The 24,129-nt window shown below is 42.4% G+C and overlaps 2 protein-coding genes across 2 annotated transcripts; both read right to left on the bottom strand.

The window, feature by feature from the left end:
- Positions 1-909: 909 nt before the first annotated feature.
- LOC121138502 (vomeronasal type-2 receptor 26-like) lies at positions 910-18,845 on the bottom strand. The gene is given in 11 exon segments (XM_040741184.1): positions 910-1,586; positions 1,589-1,975; positions 4,374-4,497; positions 8,869-9,081; positions 12,680-12,802; positions 12,804-13,184; positions 13,186-13,362; positions 13,364-13,384; positions 13,386-13,478; positions 14,952-15,234; positions 18,637-18,845. Coding segments are annotated over 11 exon segments (2,688 nt in total).
- Positions 18,846-20,363: 1,518 nt separating this feature from the next.
- On the bottom strand, positions 20,364-21,330 carry LOC121138501 (vomeronasal type-2 receptor 26-like; the record flags this gene model as incomplete). Its single annotated transcript, XM_040741183.1, is given in 2 exon segments — positions 20,364-20,410; positions 20,413-21,330. Coding segments are annotated over 2 exon segments (965 nt in total), but the record flags the coding sequence as incomplete, so codon positions are not given.
- Between the last annotated feature and the right edge of the window lie 2,799 nt (positions 21,331-24,129).

Below are 24,129 nucleotides of genomic sequence, written 5' to 3'. Positions count from 1 at the left end.
CACCTGGGTCGTGTGGAGGCTAAGTGATCTGAACAATTAGAGTCACCTCTGCAGCCTCAACAAAAAATGTTTAAGATATCAGTAGGTCATAAAGAAATGCTGCACCCTGTAGTCTACAGTCCTCATCTCCAATCATGCCTCTGCAAACCTCAGGAAATCATTAGATTACTATATGTCTTTATGTTTTGCTTCTTCATAGATTGGAATGTTAAAACACATTATTTTCTTTATCTAGCTTCCTTAACTCTGAGTGACATTCTCAGTGTTTAACCATATAGTAAACAGTATTATTTCTTTTTATATTTATTGTATTATAAATAATATCCTAGTGATGAGAAATCCAAAGCAAGAATTCACTAACTACAAACAATGAGATTGCTTGAACATAAGCTACATGAATAAAGGTTCTCTGAAGATGGATTTACAGTTGTGCGCTCATTTTCATTTGGGGGGGGTATATATCTAAGAGTGGGAAGCTAAATTACATGGAAAGTCAGTAACAGAATTGTAAATGAAAGGTTGAGTCCCATATACTGGCGCTCTGAAAACAAAACAGAGAGATCAATGATCTCCCTGTCAATTCGTCACATCCTCAGCCACCCTTGATACCATCATCAACAACCCATCACCCTTTTCCCGTTATTCCATTTATAATTTGTGTATGCATATGGAGGAGTGCTTGCTTCAGTTAGCCAGGAGAACTCACTTCCAACGCCTGGGTTCTGAGGATCAAACTCAAGTCATCATGCTTACTGATATTTATACAAGATGAGGCATCTTCCCAACTACCCTTTTCAAACTTAGTTAATTGTGATGAACTTTATCAATACATAGAGACAGTAGTAAACGACCATCTGTATGTTCACTATCAACTGATAGTCATAAGTGTATTGTTCAAAATGTCCAGCTTTATCTTGATCTAACTTTTAAATACCATTGTTGAATCCTGGAACAATGAGTCAAAATCACTTGGTTGATCCAGGTAACTCCCCAAAGAACTAGATCCCAAAGTGGTCTGGTATGGACACATGGATACACTTTCTCTGGGGGCATCTCACTCTGCCTATCCTGTTGTGCCTGGTGGCTTTTCCTGAGACAGGCAAGGGTGTTACACTCTGGTTTCAGCAAGATGATGTAGCACTTGGGGATGAAGATGCCACCCAGAAGCCCAGCAGTGGAGGCAAGGATGGAGAAGATCTCTACAGCCACAGGGGACTTGCCCCGGGCACTGTAGTACAGGGGCAGGAAGGTTGTCCAGACACTGCAGAAGAGCAGCATGCTGAAGGTCAGGAACTTAGTCTCATTGAAGACATCTGGTAGACCCCTGGCCAGAAAAGCCACAGCAAAGGTCCCCCCTGCCAGGAACCCCAAGCAGCCCAGCACACAGAAGAAGATAGTGCCAGAACCCTCCTGGCACTGGATGAGGATGTGCTGGGGCTCAGAGATCACATCCCTGTCTGGGAATGGTGGAGAGGTGGCCAACCAGATCCCACAAAGAACAACCTGAATGAAGGAATCAATGAGGACCATTGCGGTGGAAGCTCTGGGGTTCAGGCAACCCTGGATCCTGCCCCCAGGCTTGGGGGTCTGAAGGCCAAGACCACTGTAAGAGTCTTGGCCAGAACGGAGGAGACAGCCACCGTGAACACCACAGCAAATGTGGTCTGACGGAGGAGGCACGTGGTCCCACTGGGGCGTCCAAGGAACAGCAAGGCACACAGGGCACAGAGGGAAAAAGACTCCAGGAGTAAGTAGCTGAGGGTTCTGTTGTTGGCCCTCACCACAGGGGTGTCCCTGTGCTTCAGGAACACTCCCAGGACCAGGACAGCCAGACCACACAGGAAGAGTGCCACCAAAGCCAGCATGAATCCCAGAGGTTCCTCAAAGGCCAGGAAGATCTCTGTCCTGGGCAGGCAGTGGTCTCTGCTGTTGTACGAGTACTGCTCCTTGGCACACAGAAGACATCTCTTCATGCCTATGGGAGACACACGGACACATTTTAGCAATAGTATACCAACTACACCAACTCTGAAACAAGGCATACCAAGAATTAACTGCTTTTACAGACTCTCAGACAGTTTATGTATGTATGAATTATTCTTGGTGACCAGGACTCTGATGGCTGATATTAGAAGCACTGGCACAAGAAAAAAATTGCACATGTTACACTGCTTTATGTGAAGATTTTTGTTTCTGTCTTCAAACAGGGTCTCGCGCAACTCAGGCTGCATAAGTCATGAATTCCTCATCCTCCTTCCTCAACTACTTAAGTCCTGTGATTATAATCTGCAGCTATACCTAAATGTGGGAGTTTCTGTGTGTGGGTGTTTCTGTGTGTACACATGTAAGTGGAGCTCCATGCATGTGGAGACAGAGATTATCATTAGATACAATTTCTCAAACATTTCCCATACCTTAGTTTTCTAACCAAACTTATGTGTATATTGTGATGTGTGCATGACTCTCTCTGGGCTTGGGCATGCCAGGCTGTGCAAGAACAACCCTCAGGAATTTTTGCTGCTCTCCTTCTATCATGTAGGTCCCAGAAGCTGAACTTACACTCTCAGGGTTCACAGTGAATGTTTCAACAAGTGGTCCAGTTCACCAGTCTCCACAGCTCACTCTTTTATAATTACTTGTTTTATTTTACGTGCTGAGTGTTTTTTCTGTACATTTCTATGGAAACCATGTGCATGGCTGGCTCCTGTGGAATCAGAAGATGTCATCATTTCCCCTATAACTGGAGTTACACTTGGATGTGAGCCGCCATGTGCGTGTTCCCAACTATACAGCCACCTCTCCATCCCCCCTTTAATCTTACTTATTAAACAGGATCTCTCATTGAAACTGAAGATCACTGAGTTGATGATACTGGCAGACAACAATACACAAAGATCATCCTGTCTGTGCTTTGTGATTGCTGGAACTGAAAGAAAGTGACACTGGACCTGGCCCCTTTTGTAAGTTTCTAATAGTTCATTTCTTTCCTATAGGATATGCCACTGATCATGTTAACAAATGTTTCAGAATGTCATCAGCCCTCAAAACACATGTGTAGAAGAAGTCCTGTCATGAACACATTGAAATGGAATACATTTTCTCAGAAGTAAACTTAAGATGAGGTAATAAATGTCAAATGGCATCACCAGTGGAGAACCTAATTCCAGCAGGCTGCTGCCATGATTAAAAGAGGAACTTGGAGCTGGGAGAACAAGACTTTAATCTCAGTGCTAGAGCGCCAAATGCAGGTAGCTTCTATTAGTTTGCTGGCAAACTACTCAACATCAAGAATGACAACCCAGCCAGGGCTGTATGCTTAGAGAGTGTCTCACAACCAAGCAACAAGCCCAAAAATGTTACAAGACACACACACACACACACACACACACACACACACACACCACAGGACAAACAGACAGCATACATTGAGTGGAAGACTGGGCCAGGGCAAGAGTGAGGACTCACACAAAACCACCTCAGATGATGGCTTGGCTTTTCATTTCCAGCTTGCAGAACTGTAGTGGAAAAAGTTCTGTAGTTAAACAGCTGTGAATGTGGTGTACTGTTGCCATTGAACCTCTGAGATGAGCTCCACCAAAACAGAGGAAGAAGATCATCACAAAAGGACAACTACCATGCAATTACACTTTCAAGAGGTTTTAAAGTAATTGAAATTCATCAATGTCAGCAGCAGTCTATTAATGGACAAACAGCTAAAGCTTATAGAAGTAGCTTATGCTGGTTCCTTGACCAGGGGTCAAGGATGTGCACTCTTGGCAACAGAAGAATTCATTATGCAGCACAATTAGGGTTGATTCATTTTCCAATGTCAATACACCATTTACCTAAGAACAATTATAAGATTAGTGTTCTGGCCTGTACTCCACAGAAAAGCGGAGGCTAGGCAGCATCAGTAGATGGGTGGGTGTGGTATTTTGAATAAGAATGATATCGATAGGCACATATATTTAATTATTTAGTTCTTAATTGGTGAATTGTTGGGAATGGATTAGGAGGGGTAGAGCGTTGTTGGATGAAGAGTATCAATGAGGGTGTCCTTTGAAAGTGCAAACACCCACATAAGGCCCACTGTCCATTTCTTCCTCTGCCTACCGACTGTGGATCAGAGTGTAACATCTCAGGGACTCCTTTCTGCCATGCCTGCCTGTCTGATGCCATGCTTGCTCCCATGGTGGTCATGGACTCAGCCCCTGAAACTGTAAGGAAGCCCCAGTTGCATGCTTTTCTGTTAGAAGATGCCTTGGTCATGGTGTCTCTTCGCAGCAGGAGAACAGTAACTGAGACAATGGGCAAATGCTGTAGGCTCACAGTGTCCTGTTAACTCCTCAGATGCCAGCTCTACATGTCCTCACCTTTGTGGTCTGCAAACTGTCCCTCAGGGCAAAGATTGCAATCAAAGCAGCACTGGGGGGCTCCCAGCCTAGGCACTTGGCTGAACCCTGGAAGGCAGCTTTCACTGCACACAGAGGTGGACACCTAGTAACAGAGAGCATAGTGTCACTGGTGACTTTACAGGAACACGGAGCTTGGCCTCAGCCTGAGATCGAAAGCAGGGGAGTTTCCTCTCATGCTCCTTAATAAGAGACCTTACAGAAAACATGTATATCCCTGGAGATGCCAGACTAGACAGGAACCTTTGAGTGTAAGAGAGGAAGGGATACACCTGGATCCCTTGAAAATGTGTTAGACAACTTAAAAGAACAGTTTGATGTGTTGTCTTTCCTGTGTCTCTGGGCAGCCTCCTCAATAGTTGAAGGTACGTAGTTAGAAGAGAAGGCTCAGTCGTTCAGAGCACAGGCGGCTCCTCCAGAGGTACAGGATCAAACTCCCAGCACTCATATAGCAAGTCACACTATAACTCCAGTTTTAAAGGATACAGTGCCCTATTCGGGCCTGCACAGGTACCAGGCATGCACACTCAACTATATAAGGATACATGTTGGGAAACCTCCAAGGTTGCAAAATAAAACCTAAAATAGAACTGTAAGTATTTGAAGCCCTTAAAAAATCTATAAGGTATCCAAAATTTACTGACGCCTTTAGATTTCAATTTCTCTGAAGCACTTGACTACCTGCTGGCAACTTGATTGACTAAAGTCTAACTCAGAACACATGACAGTCAATATTCCCTTTCTCAATCTCCCTCTGAGAAGGTGCTGGGGTTTACATGTGTCACTATTTAAAAAATATAGCATCCAGATTTAGTAAGGGCATATTTTACGTACTGAATCACTCAAAACACACACACAAACACACACACAACTATCACAGCACACTCAGTGGTCCTTTTATTTATCTTGGACGTGCCAAGGAAGACTCAGTTTCTCTTAGAATAGCTCTAATTCCAGGCAAGGGATATGAAGATGGAAGTGTACAATGCTGATATCTCTGCCACAAAAGAAGACAGCAGAAAACCCTCCCCAAATCAAGGCCACTGAAAGGTTCTTCAAAAGAATCCTACAAACACTTACCATGTGTCCTTTATGAATGAGAATTTTTAGTATAGGAACCTCATTCTCATGTGGAAAGATTTATGAGCACCAGTGACTGGAGATGCCATCAAAACTAAGTCAGGCAAAGTGTCAGACTAGGGGACTCTTTGTCCACTCTCATGAGGCAGAAAGCTGAGGTATTTCTATACACCAGACTCCACATACAGACATACCTATCTCAACACTGCTTCTAATTTTGTTAATAAATATCTGGGTTTCAATCTCAAATGTTTCCCAAGGCTTCTGTGTTGGATCACAAGTTACCTGGTAGGGGTATTTCAGAATGATGGCAATCTAATGACTGTGGTGATTTGAGTGTAATTGCCCCGCACAAGCTCATGGGTAATGGCACAACTAGGAGATGTAGCTTTGTTTCAATAGGTGTGAATTTGTTGGAGAAAGTGTGTCCTTGTAAAGGAGGGCTCTTCAGGACTATCATATAGGCTTAAGTCACCCAGTGGACAGGTTCACTTCCGGTTGCTTGCAGGTCAAGATCAAGAAATTTTAGCACCTTCTTCAGCACCCTGTCTGCTGCGTTGCACCAAGAAGATAATGGATTAAAACTCTGAAAATGTAAGCTGCCCCAATTACATGTGTTTCCTTTATAAAAGATGTCGTGGTCTCTTGTAGAAGATTTTAAGCTCTGTTGCATTTGTTTATGCTATGGAACATTTGTCTAATGATGCACAAATGCAGCGCATTCTTGTATGTTGCATTTCTTTAACTTGATCATGCTGTGTTATTTTGCCTTTCTACAACACCTAATTGGTCTAATAAAGTGCTGAATGGCCAACAAAAGTAAGGCAGGAGAAGGATAGGTGGTGCTGGCAGGCAAACAGAATAAACAGGAGGAGAAATCTGGAAGTAGAAAATGAGGAGAAAGAAAAATGGAAGGAGGAGGACACTGGGTTACAAACACCCAGCTACACAGTAAGCCACAGAGAAAGAAGTAAAGAAAGGTATACAGGAATAGAAAAAGATAAATGAACAGAGGCAAAGAGTAGATGGGATAATTAAGTTAAGAAACTCTGGCCAGAAGTAGGGTAAGCTGAGACTGGGCATTAATAGGAAAGAATAAGACTACCTGGGCATTCATTTGGGAGCTGGGTGGATGGTGCCTCAGATGAGCAAGGACCCAAACAAGTAAAAGTGTAAAACAATAACAACCAATAACAGTGGTCATGGTGTCTCTTCACAGCAATAAAAACCCTAATTAGGACAGTAGTTGGTACATGGCACAGGGGTATTGATCTGATCGGATTGTTGAACATAGGCTTTTGTTTGAAGAAATACAGACTGTGGGACAGTGGATTGGTAAAGGAGTTGAAAGCTGAAAGTTCTGCTTAATGGGCCATACTAGTAGGAGCATGGAAGACACAGTGCTGAGTATGATTAGATGAATTGTGGCCATGGCTCAAAAAGCTTCCCAGAGGAACAATATGAATGTGTGGCATAGACATTGGTCTTATGTTATTTAAGTGAAGAATGTGGCTGCTTTTTGCCATTGTCCAATGAGTCTGCCTGAGGCTGACATGAAGGATTTTGGATTAATTGGTTTGGCAGCAGAAATCACAAAACGGGTAATGTAGATTCTGTTGAATGTTTACTAGTGTGCCATTAAAGGTGGGGTCATGTGATTTGTTTTTGACTTTCATTTTACAGGACTTTACTGTGGAGAGTTGACAACAACCTCAGCAGACACTTTGAATTGGAACTTTGAACCATTATTCCAACTGTAATAGATGGTGAGAATTTTGGAAATTGGAATAAATGCACTTTACATTGTAATACTGTTACAAGATTAGGAGACCATGGAGTAGAATGTGGTGATTGATTGTAATTAGTCCACATAAACTCATACAGAGTAGCACTATTAGGAGATGTGGCTTTATTGAGCAAGTGTGTCGTTGTTGGAGGAAGTGTGTCACTGTGGAGATGGGATTTGAGGTCTCATATATGCTCAAGACGTGCTTAATGGCCTAGTACACTTCCTGGTACCTCCAGGTCAAGATGTGGGAGTCAATGATCCTTCTCCAGCACCATGACTGCCTGCATGCCACAATGTCCCACTAGGATGATAATGGACTAAAAAAATGTCTAAAAATATAAGTCACCTAATTAAATGATTTTCTTTGTAAGAGTTGCCATGGCCATGGTGTCTACTCACAATATAAACCCTAACCAAGACAACACCTCTCATAAAACCAATGCATTAATTCCTCAATAGATGCACCATTTGATGAATTGTGTACATACTGGAAAGAGAAGCTGGGAACAAGTTGGAGGGAGTGAATCACTGGGACTATGCACAGATAATATGTAACTTGTTTACCTACCTACTCTATCAAGCTCCCTACATCCCCACATTCTGTGTCCTATGAAATCAGCAAACTCTTGAACCACACATGCCTGCTGCCATATCATGCTGCCTCAAAAACATACACATGCACACAGGCACAGGCACACAGGCACACACACACACACACACACACACACACAAAGCAATAAATGCATCTGATCATGGATCTCTCAAACCATGTTGAAATTAAATCGTTTCCTCACTTGAAACTGTTTCTCAAGTTCTTGTGATGGGTGCTGAAATAAACTAACTTAGCAAGTAAACTGAGTGTCTGTTATGTCCATTTCCTACATGGTCCCTGGAAATGTGGTTAACATACTGTGTAATTATCTTCCTCTTTTCAAAGCAGGTCCTGAACACAGACACTGAAAATACTCCCAAGAGAGAAACAGCTGCAGATTCTCATTGAATCTGTGAGTCTGGTATGCTTTTGCCCATTTTTGCGTGTGAGTATCGTGTAAATTCATATGTGTATCTGTAAATCAATGTGGGTTTGTGTTCATGTATGGACAAGTGCATTTGGAGGACCAAGGTTAATGTTGAGATCCATCCTCAATGGCTTTTCCACTATGTTCAATGAAGCAGAGGCTCAAAATAAAACTTAAAGTACTGATAGGGAAAGTCTCACTAGCTAACATGTTCTGGACATCTCCTGTGTCTCCATCTTCCAAGGATGAAACTACAGGAGAGACACACTGCCCACTCAGTACTCTGGAGATCGAGTGTCTGGTCCTTGTATTTTCACACCAAACACTTTAATCATTGAGACTATAGCCCAATACCCAACTATTATATTTTCATTTTTTTGCTTGTGAATCAATGTCATTCAGAGAAAACTTTTATGAGGTAAACAGCATAGCCAGTTACAACTGCCTGACACAATCCAGAACTGCATTATCTTCATGCACATGGAACAATGAGGACTCCTAGAATCAGAATTTCCCTTTGCCTTTAACACACTAGGAAAACAGTCAACTGTGCATTCAGGCAACTCACTTGAAGATCCTCCATCAAATGGACCATCATTTTATTCCCCGAAAAAACGTGAGGGTCTATCATTCCTACATGGACCAAGTGAAATACACCATCAGGGGTCTTCTGCCCTTGGAAAATGTCAAATTTTGTCACCAAATCTCCATTAGCATCAAACATAATTTCACTTCCATCACGAGTTTTGAAGTGCACCTTCCTGAGGGCATGAAGAAGTTGAAGAAGGAAGGGAGACATTGTAGACCAACCAGGACCAGTCTGGAGTCTTGTCCAAAATATCACATGCCATCACTATGCAATGATAGAGTCACTTCAACCATGGACTGGGCCCATTACCTGTGATATTTTCAGGAACTCCAGGAATATGTTTTATATTTCAGAAAGTAATAATTCATAAAACTTAATTCACATCATTTTTAAAACTAGTATGTTCAATCTCTCTCTCTCTCTCTCTCTCTCTCTCTCTCTCTCTCTCTCTCTCTCTCTGTGTGTGTGTGTGTGTGTGTGTGTGTGTGTGTACAGCTCATTAGTGTTATGGAATCCAGAGAGAACAACTCTCTAGAATGTTCTTTCCCTCTGCTGCCAAGTGTTACGAAGGAATAAAACTTATACTGAGGACAAGTGCCTTTACCCACTGAGACTTCTCAACAGCCATAAAATTAAACCCACATACAGGACAATGAGGTGCCTTCTCCACGGTCTCATTTGGTCTTGCACTACTGTCTTCAGCCTTTCCATCACATTCAGTAGACTCCAAACCAGAGCAAGACTTCCATAGACTGGTCCCAGCCCTCCTAGACCACCCAATTACTCTGTCAGGTCTCCAACAATTCATCAGTGCCACCCATGTGGGTATTCTATTTCTCTTCATTCTGGGGTCATGACGCATGCAATGTCATCACTTCTTCCATGGTGGGACTTCCCATCCTCTTGTTTGGAATTCATGTTTCCCTATAGAGATGACTTCTCTAGCCTGTCACTTCCATTCACTTACTCCTCACTCCACCTACCTTATGTCTTCATCCTACAGTACACACAGACATCTCAAAACTCACATATTGTTGTGACAGGATCTTGCTGTGTAGACCAGGTTGGTCTCAATATCCATTCTCCTAGCATGACAAGTATGGTCCACCAAGAAGTCTCCTGTAAATTTTAATCTGTTACCCTCAGCCAAAAAGCCAACAATTATCACATTCCTTCAAGTTTACAATGATATGTACCTTCACCAGACACACAGTGGAAATTCAGTTCATCTGAACCATGGTAATAAAAACATAACATCTCCTTGGACACCACTCCCACTGTTGACCTTATTAGTGAGCACCATATCTTCCAGAGGTCCTCTTTCAAACCTGAACCTGTGCTACCACTGATTCGCTTAAGACAGACAGAGAGAGAGAGACAGAGACAGAGACAGAGACAGAGAGACAGAGACATAGAAGAGACAGAGAGACAGAGACTGAGAGAGAGAACTGAGGAATGACCAAAATGTAATCTATATATGTATGAAATTATCAATATTATTCTTAAAATAGAAAAATAAATGAGGGTTTGTGAGATGGCTCTGTGTTTAAAACACTTGTCATAAAACTTGAGGATGGGAATTGAAACCTCAGAACCCAACAAAATGTCAGGGGTATGTAGCAGCCCATTTCTAGTTACAACCTGAGAAGGTGGAGAGAGTAGACAGTGTCAGCACCTGATCCAGAGGCTCGTAAGCACGGGGAGAGAGAGACAGAAAGAAAGAGAGAGAGAGAGAGAGAGAGAGAGAGAGAGAGAGAGAGAGAGAGAGAGAGCAACTAAGAGACAGGTATGGAATCTGGGAGATAGAGTGTGTGCCAGCAGTTGAGGATGAGGCCATGAAGAATCAACCCTGATACCAATCCATAAGCCTATAAACACCTGAATTTTGTAAAGAGAGCTAAAATTATTCAATTGAGAAAAGAAAGTAGCTTCAACAAATGGTGCTGGTGTAATTGGAAGCTGATATGTAGAAAAATGGAAATGGATCCATACTTATCTCCATGCACAAAACTCAAGTCCAAATGGATCAAAGACTTCAAAATAAAACCAACCACACTGAAACTCATAGAAGAGAAAGTCGAAAGGAGGATTTAATGTGTTGGCACAGGAGACCACTTGCCAAACATAACAACAATAACAAAAACACACATCAAATGGGACCTTCTGAAACTAAGAAACATCTGTAAGGCAAAGAACATGATCAACAAGACAAATGTTCCTTCATAATGGAAAATATCACAACTAGCCCAGCATCTGACAAATAACTCAGGTCTAAAACATAAAACGAACTGAAAAAAAACAGACCTAAAATGATGACACAGAAAAATGGGGTACAGATCTAAAAAGAGAACTCACAACAGAGTGATCTCAAATAGCCAAAAGACACTTAATGAAATGATCAACATCCTTAGTCATCAGAGAAATAAAAGTTAAAACAAATCTGAGATACCATCTTACATAATCAGAATGACTAAAAACAAAAAATCTGCTGACAGCTAAAGCTGGAAAGGAGGTGGAGTAAAGGGAACACTCCTGCGTTGCTGATGGGAGTGCAAACTTGTATAAACATTTTGGAAACCTGTATAATAGTTTCTAAGAAAATTGGGAATCAATCTACCTCAAGACACAGCAATATCATTCTTGGGCACACACAAAAATGATGCTCATTCATACCACAAAAACATTTGCTCAACAATGTTCATAGCAGCATTATCAATAATAGCCATAACGTGGAAACAATCTACATGCCCCCAACAATATAATGGGTAAGGAAAATGTAGTACATTTGCACAGTGAAGTACTACTCAGCTGTAAAAACAGAAAAACACAATGCCATCTTGAAAACTGCAAGCAAATGGTTGGAAATGGAAAAAGCCATCTTGAGTGAGGAAACCCAGACCAGGAAAGACGAATATAATATACACTCACTCTTAAGTGGATATTCTGAATGAAGCAAAAAACAACCAGCCTAGATGCCCCAACCCAAGAGAACCTAGGTAACAAAGACGACTGGAAGAGACATACATGGATCTGCATAGGAATGGGAAAGCAGAAAAGATTCTTGTAAATAGGGAATGCAGACTTTTGGAAAGGCTGAAATTGGAGAGGGCAGGAGGGTTGAGGAGTCAGGAAAATATATAACTCAATAAAAAATATACTAAGCTAAAAGCTATACTACAAATGAACAAAAAGAAGACCAGGTGGAGACAGAAGATGCCTACCAAAACCAGATACATCAACAATTTCTGGCATTTAGTGGCAGACCCTGCCACAAAGAATAACAAAGATGAGTGATTGAAAGGTGATTCCTCATCATTCTCAGACATTCCCACGTGAGTGTGCAAGGCCACCACACATGCCTGCATGCACACAAACGTATGCCCAGACATATGTACCACACACCAAAAGAAGGAAAAATAATGACTGGAATTAGATATGTGTTTGAAATCCTGATTTGCAGCATGAGTATAGTGAAACGCATACGCTGTTTATCAAAGCTTAAATTTGGGATATTAATAAAATGTCTTTACTGTTCGCTGAAATATTAATTTGTAATAAACGTCCTCTATGTGTTAAGGAAGGAAATACACTAAGACTAGACTCATGTGAGATCAAAGAGATACCTTAGAATCCTTGTCCATTGTTCCTTTTAAGATGCCTCACAGGTACAAATAGGAGGAATCCTTGCTGAAGCGTGCAGTCAGCTTCACCTGGACAGTTCAGTCAGAACCAAAGTCCTCTTCCCCATCCATCCCTGAATCACGCACTGCACACATGCCTCGCTCACCTGCCAGGGATGGAAGTCCTGAGAGTCTGTACCTTTCCCCTGCTGGTGCTCATCATCTATCATGTCCTGCAGGGCATGGGCAATGCTGTAGACACCTGTGTAAGCAGCATCCATCTTACTAACTTCTTGGAAAGGGTAGCAGCTGGTTTTTCAGACTCTCATTCCCTGAGCACTCCTGGACACACACTCTCATTTTTCTCCTCTGCTGAGGCCATCTACAATCAAAGGTGAACTCCCAAAACTTTTTTATGAACATGTCCTCTGGGGTCTGGCTGGGGCGCAGGTCGGCAAGGAACTCGGTGAAGCCAATTGCTGTGCTGCTGTGATACAGAAGGCCAAATGTGCTATGCAGTACCCGGGAAATGCCTGGAAAGGTCAGGGCGTGTGCTATGTGCATAGTGTCCTTGCTGACCCAGACCTGGCCTGAGACATTGATGCTCAGTAAGAAGAACAGAATTATTTGGAAATTGGCATTGCTTAGGAAAATCAGAACAACTCTGGCTGTGCTATTTCTCCATCTTCTGGAAATTCTCTTCTATCTTTGTAAAGGACCCATGGTAAGAGACATAGAGTGTGGACTCGATACACACACCAGCTGGGCTCAACTCCTGATTGGCCAGAGAGCTGGCCTGCTGCCCAAAGTCATCATCATGGGCCAGAATGGTCACCCAAGACCACTGAAAGTTGAATTACCAACTGAGTCACTGCACTGACAGGCCTTGAGGTCACTAGTCAGGGTCCCCAGTATAGATGGGAACTGGATGTTGTCACTGAGGCTGGGTAGTGAGGATCCATAACTGACCTGTCAGGGAAGAGACAGGAAATACAAGAGTGGATGAAATTCGATCTTTACATGTGGGCTGATGGTCTGGATCCAATGTGGAAAGGAGGGAGTGGAGACATGGCTCTGCAGATAAAAGGCCTTGCTGGTATTACAGAGGACCCACGTTTGATTCTCAGCACCAACATATGAGTCCATAGACGTGCACCACACACACTTACGTCCTTCACCTGACCCCTAATATTCCATTCCTTCACCTTGGTTAGTCGTGGTCTCACTCTCTGGTTTTCACTCAGCTGTTAGATTGTTATGTTAAAGTGTGTGTGTGTGTGTGTGTGTGTGTGTGTGTGTGTGTGTGTGTGTGAAGATCAGAAGACAAATATCTGGAGATCTTCTTCAGGTAGGAATGCTAGGATGTTATATCAATGGGCTTGAGGGGAATGTCTTTCTCCAGGAGGATGAATATATTCTCAAAACTACTTTGGGTGTCATGATAAGATAAAAGTCACTAAAATGCTCACTATAGATGGATAAATTCTCCTCAAGTCACCACTTAAATCTCTCAAATGAAGAGATGATTGTCTGATATAGTCACCCTTATGGGAATAACATTGATAGCTGGGTTACAGGGGATATCCTTGAGGTAGATGGGAGCAAGTGGCAAGAGCCCAATTACCTAGATTCAAATTCCAGTCAAACTTCTGATAAGACAGGGTTTTTTGTTTGTTTGTTTGTTTGATTGATTGATTGATTGATTGATTGATTGATTGATTTTCCTCTGAAAGCTGGAAAGATGTCTCCTCAGGTATAGGTGTTTGCCACCAAGACTGAAAACCTGATTTAATCCCCTAATTCCACACAGTAGAAGAAAACAAATAAATATAAGTTGTCCTCTGATGACCGCATGAACAACATTGACCTTGTGTTGAGTGCTTACATGAATACATAAACACACAAGCACACAAAAAAACACACATATAAATATATAGGTTTAATAAGAAGCTGAAGAGATTGAGCAGTAGTTAATAGGTATTAGCTACTCTTTCAGAGGACCTGGGTTCAAACATCAACACCATTGTGTCAGCAACAAAAAATCTGGAAATCCTGTCCTAGGGAATCCACTGCCCTCTTCTGAATGTCTATGGACAACTGGTGTGTATGTGTGTATGTGTATGTGTTTATGATTTTACATATGTGCTTTAATATTTATATGGAACATAAACTTACACATTAATAAAAAAGTAACAGTAGAAAAATTTTATTTTTAAAATAATAAGAAGAAAAACTTTCAGATATCTCATTATTGAGAAGAATGAGAATTCCCTTTACATAATTTACCCATGGAGGAGAAATAGGTTGGACCTAGAGAAACATTGCAAGGAGACCGTCTCCGCAGTAGAGCTGCAAACTACAGTGACCATCACCATCATTGTCATTGTCATCCTTACCTAATTGTGCTACATTTATTAATGAAGTAAGCTTGGAGTAACTTACCTGAGGAATCCTGTACAACCCCAGAAGACTGGCCATGGAGACAGACCTTGTGGTCCCAATGAGCGCAGCCAGAGGTGAACCATGCTGGTAGGTGTAGTTGGGGATGGGCTTCTTGTGCCTCGTGAGATAGCTGAGCGTCTCATGGATGGCCCCATGCACTGAATCCCCAGAGTTTCGAATGGAGAATCCCAGGGTCATATTGGGCAGCAAGTCAGCACTCCTATTAATCTCCTCTATGGCAAAGACAAAACTCTGGGCCACCCAGAAGTCCCACTGGGAAAGACTGAGGTAGAAAAAAGCCCACATTATTATTAAAGACGTAGTAAATGGAACAATAATAAACAAAGGGACTCAAGGACCACAAGGAAAAACGTGCATCTCCAAAAACACTGGCGCACATATGTGCACAGCAGTTCAGTTCAGAATACTCAAAGGGGAGCCAGACACAGTAATCAAATGGGGTGATGTCAGAAGACAGGAGGGATAACTGAACATCTATGGAATAATCTGGGTACAAATGCACAAGAGTTTGATACCAGCCCTCAAAAGAAAAAAATAGTTGGATGTCCATGAATTGGAGGCCATCATGGAATACATAGCCTAATGCAGAAATCCAGAGCTACACAGAAGGACAATCTTTCAAGCAAACAAAAAATCTATAGCATTGTATGGTTGGTTGCAATGAATAGTTAATAGGAGCTGACATCTATTTCAGAAGTGATGAACCTAAGAGCCAGTAGACATGGATTGGTGTATGGGATGTTGTTTTCAGGACATGATGCACACAAGTAAGCCTGTCAACAGTCAATTTGTATTGGAAAATTCTTTGTGTGGCCTTAAACTACCTTGTGGAACTATTGACCATTGATTTATGTTGGGGAAAAAACACTCATTGTCTTCAGTCACAAATCCAACAGGTAAACCCACAAACTCTAGTGGAGAATTCCAAACCTGTATCCACACAGACTACCCTTGTTAAAAATCAGGGACTTGTAGCAGGGCAGTAGTGATTCATGACTTTAATCCCTGAATAGGAGAGGCAGAGGTAGACAGATGTTTTTTAATTTAAGACTATCCTGGACTAAAGAGTGAGTTCAGGAACTGCCAGTGCTACACAGAAAACCCTGTCTTAAAAAACAGAACACATCAATGGCTAACAAACAAGAGGTCATGAATATGGAAAAGGGACCTGCAGAGAGGAGGAGGAGAGGGAGGAGTAGGAGGGAATACAGATGAGAAAGGGAGGAAAGGGAAGCTGAGGGGATGAAAACTAAATACAATGCACTATAGAAACATATGAAATCAAAGTACAAATGTAATAAAATATTAAAGCAGATACAAGTAACTCTAAAAAGCCTTAATGGGTCACATATATGTATTGATATATCTGTTTGCATACTTGTCCTTCAATAATAATTAAAGCAGAAAAGGACAGAAATTTGAGAGATAAGGTGTTATGGGGGATGTTGGAAGGAGAGGAGGGGGATATGTGTGTGTGTATGTATACAGAGAGAAATCAGCCATAGATATATAGATATGGAGACAGAGGGGTGGTCTGCTCAGACAAAGATTCACTTTGTAACCCTGGCTGGCCTAGGCCTCACAGAAATGCACCTGCCTCTGCTCTTTGAATGTTGGGATTAAAAGAAAGTGGCACCACACCCAGCTGATGTTGTTTGTGTTCATTAAATTTTTCCAAATTTTAATATTGGGAATAGGTTTGTTTTGTTTTTAGGCAGAGTCTCCTTATTACTGAGCATGACTTCACAATCATATATTCCCTAGAATGATGATGAATCTATACTTTAATATATGGGTATTAATGCATGTATAAGCCAGGAGCTGACATCTGGTACTGTCTTTAAGCATACTCGTGTGGGGGGCTGGGGGAGTAGTATTTCATTTACAAGTGCTTCCTTTGAAGGGTAAAGGTTGATGGGTTTGTTGGTGAGCTTGAATAATCACTTTATAATGTATTGTATAGTTACATACAACACTGTACCCAGTACATTCATTACATTCATACAACCATTGCCGATAGGCTGACAAATAATTTGGATTACAGGTATGGTGGAACATACTTGGAATCCCAGGACTCAGATTGCGGAAGCACGAAAATACTGAATTCTAGGCTAGCCTCATCTATCAGTACTTGAAAAGATTCTGAAATTATGGTGGCCTGACCCTGTCACCTGGAAGAATGGACTCAGGCAGTACCCTGGTCAGCCCATGGTTCCATGACTAGTCTGCTAGAAGATGCTAGGACCCCTTTAAAAGACAGATGGCTGCCCACTTAAGCTCTCCTTCCTTCTCTCTTCCCTGCTCCATTTATGCTCCTTCCTTTCCTGTTCCCCTCTTTTGCACTCTCTTTGCTGCTGTTCAAATGAAGGCAGACAGGTCTTTTCCTGGCTCCCTCTTCTCTTCAGCATTCTCTGTCTCTGTGTCTGTGCTGTGTGTCTCTTCACTTCTTTTCTCTGTCCTTCCCCCTCCCTCCCCTTTCAAATAAAATGTCTCACTTAAACTCTGTCTGCCTGGCATCTTTGTCCCTCAGGCACAATCACCCTTACCTGCCACGGAATTGGCCAAGGTTCACGATGTACTATATTTGTAAGAGTAACACAATCTCTTAAAAAGCAAAACATCAGGAAGAATCCAGCGTGGATAAAACAATGTTGCATGCTAATAATTGTGCTTTTGAGGACTGGTATGAAGTACACAAGGAGTACAAGACTAGTCTAACAACAAAGTGGAATAGTGTCTCAAAAAATAAATAAATGTAACTGATGTTAAATATGAAAAATCGGTAGTAAACATCTCTTGCATTTGTGGTTGAATACATAATGATGATAGTTACTTTAGAAAACACTATAATCAACCCTTTTTGACTCATATCTCATCGTGTACCCAAATCTTGATTGAAACTAGTAATACTCTTGCCTCAGCTTCCTGAGTGCTAGAAGGATAGACATGTGCCCTTTGCTCAGGCATCAGAGCAACGAAAAGGAAATAAGCTAACTACAAACAGTTAAAATACAGTAATCGTAATGCTTCTGTGGGAAACTACTGCATGCAACATCATGTTGGGAAAGCAGGAACAGAAATATCTAAAAGTGGGATTGTGGATGTTGCTCATTTTGTAAACTTCATCTCCAGCACGTCATAAATGAACTCAGTGTGATGATCCAGTCTGACTACCTCAGCATTGAAACGTTGAAGCAGGAGGATAGGAAATTTAATGTCATTTTTGACTACATAGTATATTGGAAGCTCCATGACTCTTAGAAAACTAACAAGCAAAAAGAATACAGTAAAGAGGAATCACAGAGACTGATAACTGATGAAAATGTATTATTTACACAGGAATTCATTTAACAAACATACCTGTCTAGACACAATTTTAAGAATCAAGGATATAGAAAAGAATCGAGAATCCCAACCTGACCAGAGGAACACATACACTACAGTCACTACATGAAGAGCCTGTATTTCACTTTGCTAAAAATAAGAAAGACAGACAGACAGAGGTGATGGAAAAGCAGAGCAACAGAACAACTGCATAAATAAACAGAGAAAGTTGGTGCCCATCTATCTGGAATTCTCAGAAGCAATCCTTCTTAAAGCTTCACAGAACATCGGGAAGTGACTATGGGAATTCAGAGACAACTACCACACATCCAGCCCTTACCCTGAAGTACGCAGTCCTGCTGGTGGGGCAGTGAAGTCAGGCAGCTTACTGTTAGAGAATGGAAAGATGGAGAAGATGCCACCCAACACCACATCTCCAGGACGGTCAAACTGGGGCCTCTGCCTTGGGAAAAGCCAAACTCTTGGTCCACAAAGAGCAGACCCAGACAGACAGACAAGGACAACAGGAAGGAAGGTACACAGCCACATGCCTGATGCAAGACAGCCAATGACAGCACAGCCCCATATGGAGCATTGGCTAGTAGTGAAGGGGGCTTTTATCTAGGCACTGCCCTTGATGAAGGACCTGAGGCTAAGATCACACTGGGAAAATATCAGACCACAACGGGCAGGCTGTGGCCAGAATCTGGGTTATGAAGTATGGGAGGTGGGTAGCCTCTAGATCCCAGAACCATTAAAAGTTTTATCACCTGCTCCTGGGACTTCCTAACTTCCTTACATCCAATGTCACAGCTCTGGGCATCATCTGCAGACTACAAGATGGGTGATAATGGATCTGATGGTCTCCTGGGGGACTTGGAAGCCCAGGAGCAACTCTACTTGTGACACTGTTTTGTAGAAAGAACCCAGGTGATGACAAAAAGCTAAAATTCTTAGAGTTCTTCTTAGAAATCAGAATATAATGGAGGTTCACACTCCTTAATTGATGGATAACTCCTTTTTAATACTACCTTTATTGAGACATAATTCACATAGTGTACAAATCATCCATTAACAGCAAACAACTTTGCAGGTATGGTAGCACACCTAAAATCCCACCACTCAGGAGGCTGAAGCACGAGGATTGTTACAAGTCTGAAGCCAGCTTGGTTGGAATGAAATGAGCCGGTCCTCAATAAATAAAAGGAGATGAAAATATAGTGCACTTTAGCGTGTTGGTGAAGTCTTACAACTATTACCAAATCATTTACTAATTAGGCATGGGTGCAGTACAGGCACATGAATGCAGATGCACACAGAGATCCCCTGGAGCAGGAATTACACGTGCCTGTGAGCTGCCAGACATGGGCTCTGACAACAACCTAGGTAGTGTGGAGGATAAGTCCCCTCTGCAGGTTCAATAACAATATTTAGATATCAATAGCCCAGATTTTATGTTTGGAAGGGTATATTTATAAGAGTGGGAAGCTAAATTACATGGCAAGTCTGTGAAGGAACTGTACATGAAAGGTTCAGTCCTACCTACTGGCCCTGTCAAAAGAAAGAGATCAATGATCTCCCTGTCAATGCCTCACTCACTAAGAAACCCTTGATAACATCATCATCAAATCATCACCCTTTTCACACTATTGCATTTATAATTTCTGTGTATTCATATGGGGGAGTGCTTGCTTAAGTTAGCCAGCAGACCTCATTTCCAACAGGTGGTTCCTGAGTATCAAACTAAAGTTGCCATACTTAATGGTATTTGTACATAATGAGGCATATTCCCAGCTACCCTTTTCAGACTTAGTTAACTGTGATGAACTTTATCAATACATAGAGAAAATAGTGAACAACTTTATATATATTCACTGTCAACTGATAGTCTTGAGAGTTTTGTTCAAAATATATCACTTTTAACTTGATCTGCCTTTTAAATACTATCATGAACACTGAAACTGTGAGTCAAAATCACTTGATTGATCCGGGTGACTCCCTGAAGGACAAGATTCCAAAATGGTGTGGTGTGGACCCATGGAGACACCTTCTCAGGGGCATCTCACTCTACCTATCCTGTTGTGCCTGGTGGCCTTGCCTGAGCTAGGATGGGTGTTCTTCTCTGGTTTCAGCAAGATAATGTAGCACTTGGGGATGAAGATGCCACCCAGAAGCCCAGCAGTGGAGGCAAGGATGGAGAAGATCTCTACAGCCACAGTGGACTTGCCCCGGGAACTGTGGTACAGGGGCAGGAAGGTTGTCCAGACACTGCAGAAGAGCAGCATGCTGAAGGTCAGGAACTTAGTCTCATTGAAGACATCTGGTAGCCCCCTGGCCAGAAAAGCCACAGTGAAGGTTCCCCCTGCCAGGAACCCCAAGTAGCCCAGCACACAGAAGAAGACAGTGCCAGAACCCTCCTGGCACTGGATGACGATGTGCTGGGGCTCAGAGATCATATCCCTGTCTGGGAATGGTGGAGAGGTGGCCAACCAGACCGCACAAAGAACAACCTGAATGAAGGAAGCAATGAGGACCACTGCGGTGGAAGCTCTGGGGTTCAAGCAAACATGGATCCTGCCCCCAGGCTTGGTGGCTCTGAAGGCCAGGACCACTGTGAGAGTCTTGGCCAGAACGGAGGAGACAGCCACCGTGAACACCACAGCAAATGTGGTCTGACGGAGGAGGCACGTGGTCACACTGGGGCGTCCAAGGAACAGCAATGCACACAGGGCACAGAGCGAAAGAGACACCAGGAGTAAGTAGCTGAGGGTTCTGTTGTTGGCCCTCACCACAGGGGTGTCCCTGTGCTTCAGGAACACTCCCAGAACCAGGACAGCAAGACCAGACAGCAAGAGTGCCACCAAAGCCAGCATGAATCCCAGAGGTTCCTCAAAGGCCAGGAAGAGCTCTGTCCTGGGCAGGCAGTGGTTTCTACCGTGGCTCGAGTACTGCTCCTTGGGGCACAGAAGACATCTCTTCATGTCTATGGGAGACACACAGACACATTTCTGCAATAGCACACCAACTACACCATCTATAAAAGAAGATGCCCTATGAATTAACTGCTCTTATTGTCTTACGACAGTTCATTTATTTATTAGTCTTGATGACATGGACTCTGATAGGTGATATTAGCAGCACATGCACAAAGATAAAAACTGTACAGGTTATGCTGTTTTATGTGAAGATTTCTCCATTGAAACAGGTTCTCATGCAACTCAGGCTGCATAAGCCATGAATTCCTCATCCTTCTGTCACAACTACTTAAGACCTGTGATTTTGGCTCTGTACCTATACCTAAAAGTGTGAGTTTCTGAGTGTGCAGGTTTCTGTGTGTACACATGTAGGTGGAGATCCATGCATGTGGGGACAGAGATTGTCATCAGATACTATTTCTCAAATATTTCCCTTACCTTATTTTTCTAACCAAACTTATGTGTATATTGTGGTGTGTGCATAACTCTGGGCTTGGGCATGCCAGGCTGTGCAAGAACAACCTTCAGGAATTTGCTGCTCTCCTTCGACTATGTGGGTCCCAGGCCCTGAACTTACACTGTCAGGGTTGTCAGTAAATGCTTCAACAGATGTTCCAGTTCACCAGTCTCCCCAGTTTACTCTTTTGTAATTACTTGGTTTACTTAGCTTACTGAGAGTTTTCTCTGTACATGTTGATGGAAATCGTCAGTGCCTGGCTCCTGTGGAATCAGAAGATGTCATTATTTCTCCTATAAATGGAGTTACACTTGGATATGAGCTGCCATATGCGTGTCCCCAACTGTGCACCCACCTCTCCAGAACCCTTTTAACCTTACTTATTTATAGAGGATCTCTCATTGAAACTGAAGATCACTGAGTTGACGATACTGGCAGACAACAATACCCAAAGATCTTGTCTCTGCCTCCTGATTGCTGCGACTGAAGGAAAGTGACACTATCCTAGTCTCTTTTGTGAGTTTCTAACAGTTCATCTCTTTCCAATAGAATCAGCCACAAATCACATTAACAAATGTTTTAGAGCCCACCAACGAGACCAGGAAACCAGAGGAGCCAAGGAAACCAGGGGAGCAGCTGTTCCAGCGGCGGGATCAGGTACAACAGGCCCTACTTCTGGGCCTGTGTTCCAGTGCCTGGGGGTTGCCTGGAAACTGCACAGAGATTCCCATCCCAGTGGGACCCAAACTCCCCAGACTCCAGGAATTCTCTCCCACCAACGAGCCCAGAAAACCAGAGGAGCCAGGGAGACCAGGGGAACAGCCGTTCTGGCTGGATCAGGTACAACAGGATCCAGCAAAGGGTCCAGGGGATGAGGTGGGAGGCTAAGTGCCCCAGATTCCTGTTCTTCTTCTCCACCCACGGGACCAGAACAAGGACAAGGAATAGAAGAACGACCAGATTATTGGACTTGCTAGCACCCACCAAAAGGGAACTCTGGTCCCCTAACCACCAGACCAGTAAGGAGCTATTTCTGCACCCACTAGATGAAGAGATGGGAAAGAGACAATACAAAAACACACTCAGCAACAGAAAAGCAAATATGACACCACCACATTCTAGAGAATCCACACCAGCAAGACTCCAACGTCACAATGCAAACGACGCAGAACAGAATGACCTTAAAACCACTTTCATGAAAATGATAGAGGCCCTAAAAGAGGATACAGGAAAATCCCTCAAAGAAATGGAAGAAAAGACAATCCAAAAAATGCAAGAAATGAAAGAAAACACAAACCAAAAAAGGCAGCAAATGGAAGAAGAAACAAACCAAAAACGGCAGGAAATGGAAGAAGAAACAAAGCAAAAAATGGAAGAAATGGAAGAAAAAGCAAACCAAAAAAAATGCAAGAAATGGAAGAAAGACCAAACCAAAAAATGCAAAAAATGGAAGAAAGAACAAACCAATGAAATTCATAAAAGGGAAGAAATGGACGAAAAGATAAACCAAACATTGCAAGAAACAATGCAAACACTGAAAGAGTTTAAAACTGAAATAGAGACAAAAAAACACAATCTGAAGAAAGGCAGGATATAGAAAAGCTGGGCAAACGGTCAGGTACTACTGATACAAGCATTACCAACATAATAGAAGAGATGGAAGAGAGAATCTCAAGTGTTGAAGATACACTAGGAGAAATAGATTCATCAACCAAAGAAAACCTTAAGTCTAACAAATCCTTAACACAAAACATCCAGGAAATATGGGACACCATGAAAAGACCAAACCTAAAAATAATAGGTATAGAAGGAGAAGAAAACCACCTCAAAGGGGCAGAAAACATATTCAATAAAATCATAGAAGAAAACTTTCCCAACCTTAAGAAAGACATGCCAATGAAGGTACAGGAAGCTTACAGAACACCAAAGAGAGGGGACCACAAAAAAGTCCCCTCACCACATAATAATCAAGACCCCAAATATACAGAATAAAGAAAGAATATTAAGAGCAGCTAAGGAAAAAGGCCAAGTAACATATAAGGGCAGACTTATCAGAATTACACCTGACTTCTCCATGGAAACTCTGAAAGCCAGAAGGTCCAGGATAAATATTCTACCGACACTAAGAGACCATGGATGCCAGCCCAGACTACTATACCTGGCAAAGCTCTCAATCCCTATTGATGGATAAAACAAGATATTTCCATGACAAAACTAGATTTAAGCAATACATATCCACTAACCGAGCCCTACAGAAAGTTTTGGAAGGAAAACTCCAACCCAAGGAAGTTAACTACAACCAGAAAAACATAGGCATTAGAGAATGCCTCTCTACCAACAGCCAAAAGAACAAAGGGGTGAAATTCCACACATAATTCCAACAACAACAACCATTGCAAAT

Source organism: Mesocricetus auratus, unplaced genomic scaffold (assembly GCF_017639785.1).
Source record: "Mesocricetus auratus isolate SY011 unplaced genomic scaffold, BCM_Maur_2.0 contig_7593_pilon_obj, whole genome shotgun sequence".
Taxonomy (NCBI): Eukaryota; Metazoa; Chordata; class Mammalia; order Rodentia; family Cricetidae; genus Mesocricetus; species Mesocricetus auratus.
The sequence above is the reverse complement of the archived record's forward strand: the minus strand, read 5'-3'. Positions and strand labels throughout refer to the sequence as shown.